This window comes from Cyprinodon variegatus, unplaced genomic scaffold (assembly GCF_000732505.1).
Source record: "Cyprinodon variegatus isolate N-32 unplaced genomic scaffold, C_variegatus-1.0 Scaffold294, whole genome shotgun sequence".
Taxonomy (NCBI): domain Eukaryota; kingdom Metazoa; phylum Chordata; class Actinopteri; order Cyprinodontiformes; family Cyprinodontidae; genus Cyprinodon; species Cyprinodon variegatus.
Window position 1 is genome coordinate 112,488 of NW_015150747.1, and position 5,580 is coordinate 118,067.

The window sequence follows — 5,580 nt, forward strand, 5'->3', positions numbered from 1 at the left end:
GGTGTACAGGCTGACGTAGAACTAACCTGCCTGCAAAAAAATGACAAAAAAAAAACGTCACTTTTAGGACAACACGGTCTGAGTTCATTTATAAACATGATTAAGCCAGAATGATTTGAAATGTAAACAGGACTTCCCTACGACTTTAAGCATTTTATGTCAAGCATTGAATTTTATAAAGTTGTCAGTTGATGACAGGGGTGAAGTTAGAATTAAACTGTTAAAGAAAACAGTGATTAGCCTGAAGATGTTTCTACCATTATTAGCCATAAAAACAGGAGAGAGGCTGCTGGACGGAGCTCATTCCTGCATCTTAAGACACGTCTGCAGGAAGAACGAGAAAAAAGGTGATTTGACATTAAAATAAAAGAAAAACCTGTCTCTGTGTCTCTGTAGCCTACCGAGCTAAACTGAGCATGCTCAGCACGGTGTCCAGGATACGAGGACAGGTGAGGACGGTGGGATACCCGCAGACAGAGGGCCTGCTGGGGGACTGCATGCTGTTCTACGGCCAGGAGCTGGGAGCCGCTTCCGAGTTTGGTACCTGCCTCTGAAACTTGAATTTAAACTTTAAAATGTCGTCCTTGTCATGTCGGAGACGCTGGTCTTATTTCACCTGGTTTTCCTCTTCCTGGCCACCTGTTCAGGGGCCGCTCTGGTTGCTGTGGGAGGAGCCCTGCAGCAGGTCGGTCAGGCCAAAGATGCCTTGGATGTCGGCATCAAACAGACGTTCATCGACCCTTTGCAGGCGCTCCGACACGCTGAGCTGAGGGAGATTAAGGTGAACCAGTGTTCAATTCCAGATCCCACCTCCAGTAATCCCTGGGTTGAAATCATTCTGAAGCTCCATTTACTGCCTCCTCAGTATCAGCTGAAGAAGGTCAATGGCCGCCGGCTGGATTTTGACTATAAGAAGAGACGAAGAGGAAAAGTGGCGGCAGAGGAGATTCGGCTGGCCTGGGATAAGTTCATCACGTCTAAGGATTCAGCAGAGAGGAGCATGTTCATTCTGCTGCAGAGAGACGTGAGTTTGAAACCAGTCTCAGTATTTTTATTGCTTTTCAGCTTTTATTCGGTGTTTATGAGGAACATGGGATTCTTCATGAGTTGGTTTCCCTGATGTCAGAAAGACACCAAGGCCTCAAACATGTGACAGGTTAAACTTTTTCCAGATTTTTATTGTCATTACACTGTCATAAGTACAGCACAATGAAATGCACTCTCTGTATTTAACCCATCCAGTTGGGGAGCAGTGGGCTGCCATTTGCGGCGCCTGGGGAGCAGTTAAGGGTCTTGCTCGGAGACCCAAAGTGGCATTCTGTGGGATTCACAACCTCAGGATACCAAGCCCTATGCCCTAACCACTAGGCCGCCACTCCCACCATTTCATTGCTCTCTTTTTGTGACAGTGTAATGACAATAAATAAAACTTCCTAATGTTGGTTTAGGAAGCAATATTAAGAGCTGAAATATAGTAGGAGTGAAAAAGAAGTTAGTGGAAACTCTACTGGTTTGGTAAAAAAGCAGAAGGCCCCGACAGCAGGGAGAGAAACACTGGATAAAAGTGTTGATCTGTTGACTGTAGATGAGGAGATGAAATTTGGGGCATTAAAGTAGCTCAAACCAAAGTAAAATGTTTCATTTTGTGAAAAATGTTACTTTAAAACCTAAAAAAAATGCACATGCAAAACCCTGTACCCACTCCCAAGAGGGAACGCCTATTAAACGTGTGCAGGAGCGTGCACAAGAAGAAATGGGCTCTTTAAAAGTGTTTGCATCACTCAAACAAGATTACTTTCCAAAAGATTTGAAATTTTTCCACTATGTCAGACTCACCACCGGTAAGGGAAAATGGGGACGAGCACGTAGGATGGCCTTATATCACCAGAATGATTGAAAATTATGAGGAGCACTTATTTTGATGATCCACCTGGAAAATGAACATCCTCCACTATTCCTTTAATAACTGTCCAGAAGACTTGCTCAACGTTTTTGACCTGCATTATTGAGATGCATCAGATTCTGGTATGACATCATTGCCAAGCTGAATACTGCGCATTAAATCAGATGGCTGAAACTGGGCTTGTGTGAAAACTATAAAGTAACTGATTCTGGTCGAGACCTGCTTCCTGTGGAAGGTTTAAGCTCTGGATGAAGTTTCTGCTGGGAGGTTTGGCCAAGCTAAGCTGGGGTGGCTCGGCCCAAATCCTGGTAGAATTTGTTGGCAGGATTTTCACGTCTTTCTAATTCCTGGATGAGGTCGAAAGATTCACGACTTTTCTTTTTTTTTTTGTTTCTCCCTCATCTTATCAGATTCCGAATGATTCGCCCTGATGTTTCTCCCCGCAGGTGGATCGGATCGCCCAGCTGGCTGCACTGGTCGCCGCTCTGCTCGACTTCCACAGAAATGCCCAACACATCCTGCTGGGTCTCCAAGGCGACCTGCAGGCCAGGTGAGACTAGCCTCAGACCTCAGTCATATACCCCATTTGCACTACCCTTGAAAAACCGATCCATGCCAAAACCGGTCCGAGCTCGGACCAGTTAACCAGGCCAAGCTCGGTTCTGACGACCGTTTACACATCACGCTATCTCTGTTCCTCGACTCCTCGCCTCCTAGTGACAATCTGCGGTATTACTGCCAGTATTGAAGGAGGAAATCAAGCAGTTGGTGGCGGTAATGCACATAAAGTTGTTTACTAACCGCCATAAAACACAAGAAGAAGAAGACGAAGAAGGAGGGAATCAAGCAAATCAAAATATTGCGTGGAGAAGATTTCAATTGTTGTTTATAGTTGTTCTTCTACTTCTGTTTTGTGTTGGCAAGCAACTTCGGAGGGGCATTACCGCCAACTGCTGGAATGGAGTGTGAATGGCGCGTTCTGCTCATGCGCTCTTGTTANAAAAGCAGAAGGCCCCGACAGCAGGGAGAGAAACACTGGATAAAAGTGTTGATCTGTTGACTGTAGATAAGGAGATGAAATTTGGGGCATTAAAGTAGCTCAAACCAAAGTAAAATGTTTCATTTTGTGAAAAATGTTACTTTAAAACCTAAAAAAAATGCACATGCAAAACCCTGTACCCACTCCCAAGAGGGAACGCCTATTAAACGTGTGCAGGAGCGTGCACAAGAAGAAATGGGCTCTTTAAAAGTGTTTGCATCACTCAAACAAGATTACTTTCCAAAAGATTTGAAATTTTTCCACTATGTCAGACTCACCACCGGTAAGGGAAAATGGGGACGAGCACGTAGGATGGCCTTATATCACCAGAATGATTGAAAATTATGAGGAGCACTTATTTTGATGATCCACCTGGAAAATGAACATCCTCCACTATTCCTTTAATAACTGTCCAGAAGACTTGCTCAACGTTTTTGACCTGCATTATTGAGATGCATCAGATTCTGGTATGACATCATTGCCAAGCTGAATACTGCGCATTAAATCAGATGGCTGAAACTGGGCTTGTGTGAAAACTATAAAGTAACTGATTCTGGTCGAGACCTGCTTCCTGTGGAAGGTTTAAGCTCTGGATGAAGTTTCTGCTGGGAGGTTTGGCCAAGCTAAGCTGGGGTGGCTCGGCCCAAATCCTGGTAGAATTTGTTGGCAGGATTTTCACGTCTTTCTAATTCCTGGATGAGGTCGAAAGATTCACGACTTTTCTTTTTTTTTTTGTTTCTCCCTCATCTTATCAGATTCCGAATGATTCGCCCTGATGTTTCTCCCCGCAGGTGGATCGGATCGCCCAGCTGGCTGCACTGGTCGCCGCTCTGCTCGACTTCCACAGAAATGCCCAACACATCCTGCTGGGTCTCCAAGGCGACCTGCAGGCCAGGTGAGACTAGCCTCAGACCTCAGTCATATACCCCATTTGCACTACCCTTGAAAAACCGATCCATGCCAAAACCGGTCCGAGCTCGGACCAGTTAACCAGGCCAAGCTCGGTTCTGACGACCGTTTACACATCACGCTATCTCTGTTCCTCGACTCCTCGCCTCCTAGTGACAATCTGCGGTATTACTGCCAGTATTGAAGGAGGAAATCAAGCAGTTGGTGGCGGTAATGCACATAAAGTTGTTTACTAACCGCCATAAAACACAAGAAGAAGAAGACGAAGAAGGAGGGAATCAAGCAAATCAAAATATTGCGTGGAGAAGATTTCAATTGTTGTTTATAGTTGTTCTTCTACTTCTGTTTTGTGTTGGCAAGCAACTTCGGAGGGGCATTACCGCCAACTGCTGGAATGGAGTGTGAATGGCGCGTTCTGCTCATGCGCTCTTGTTATCAACCGAGCCAGGGAAAACCCGAGCCAAGCCCACCTCTGGAACTGGTCTGCAGTTAGCGCGGCCCAGTTGTGTCTAGCTCGATAAGTTTTCTCAGTTACTGAGCTTGGATCGGTCTCAGCACGGTTTTTCAAGGGCAGTGTAAATGGGGTGATATTCAGGCACCTCCAGCTGATTTTAAGATGAATTTTAGTATCTGAGATGTTTGAAGATCTTGATCCAACTTTGTGTAATAAACCAAACCCCCCTTCATCATCTGATGTTAATATTTAGATGATTAATAAGCTGATTTGTTTATTTATTAAAGCCTTAATTGAATTGTGACTGAAATGGATTTCTGTGCCTCATATGAGGATCAGAACCATCAGAAACAACGCGTCCTTGAATCTGTCTTCATATACTTTGTTTTTCCTTTCTACTGGTGGTCTGTGCTGCTTTATGTACATCAGGTTGACCGCTGCCAGCAACAAACCAGCGCAGCGCTTCAGATCCCAGAAGATCCGGGTGAGAAGCGACCACAGCGGCACCATCGGGTTTTACCACCAGCTGTCGGCTGCAGCTCCTCTGTGCTCAGGTGTCTCCCAGAAACGTCCTGCATGTAGAACTTTGTCAAAGATGCTCAGACATGATCAGAGATCAGCGCTCTGAATTAACCTGGTTGTGGTTCTTTTTGAAAAACTTTTGGATCGGCCTGAAAGAACATCTTGGTTTGATTGAGGCTGTTGCCGCAAAACATTTTTGCCAGAGGGGCCACATGAGTGAATTTTGTTCCTTTTAGTTTTTAAAATTTGGAAAAATCCAATCCAGAACTGAAATTCTAAAAAACATTTTCATCCAAAAAATTATTTCTTGACCAACTTTGCTGTTTTCTCCGATTGTTTTTAGAATAATTTAAATTTTTTTCAGATTTCTATAAAAAAAAAAAAATAGTTTTACAAATTTCATTCTTTTTAAAGTGCGTTTCACTTCCATCACAATCCAAAGGCTCACTCTTGACCAATCAGACGAGCAGACCAATATAAATATTTTCTAACTCCAGAGGAAAGCCCCGCCCCCAGAAGGGAAGAGAAGATGATATGGAAAACGCAATTTGAAAATAATCAAATTTGTAAAACTCAGTCTTAAAAGGATTCATTTGAAAAACTAATAGATAAAATGATTTTTAAAAAAGACCTTTAGAAAAACAGCAAAATTACTCAAAGTTGTTTTTAAATAAAGGGGTCCTAGAATGATTCAATCGGTCTCCGCCAGTCACGTGACTTTTGTTGCTAAGACGCCATTTTAGGTGGAAAAGG

The 5,580-nt window shown here is 43.8% G+C and overlaps 1 protein-coding gene across 3 annotated transcripts in view; it reads left to right on the plus strand.

Moving 5' to 3' along the window:
• The window catches only part of sh3gl3 (SH3-domain GRB2-like 3), a 17,783-nt gene that overhangs the window by 7,380 nt on the left and 4,823 nt on the right, over positions 1-5,580 (plus strand). For all 3 annotated transcript variants that reach the window (XM_015383812.1, XM_015383811.1, XM_015383813.1), the window contains 5 exons: positions 397-540; positions 648-781; positions 866-1,024; positions 2,350-2,453; positions 4,735-4,859. In XM_015383812.1, the coding sequence (XP_015239298.1) occupies positions 417-540; positions 648-781; positions 866-1,024; positions 2,350-2,453; positions 4,735-4,859 (646 nt within the window). In that variant the 5' untranslated portion in view covers positions 397-416. The remainder of the gene's footprint in view (positions 1-396; positions 541-647; positions 782-865; positions 1,025-2,349; positions 2,454-4,734; positions 4,860-5,580) is intronic.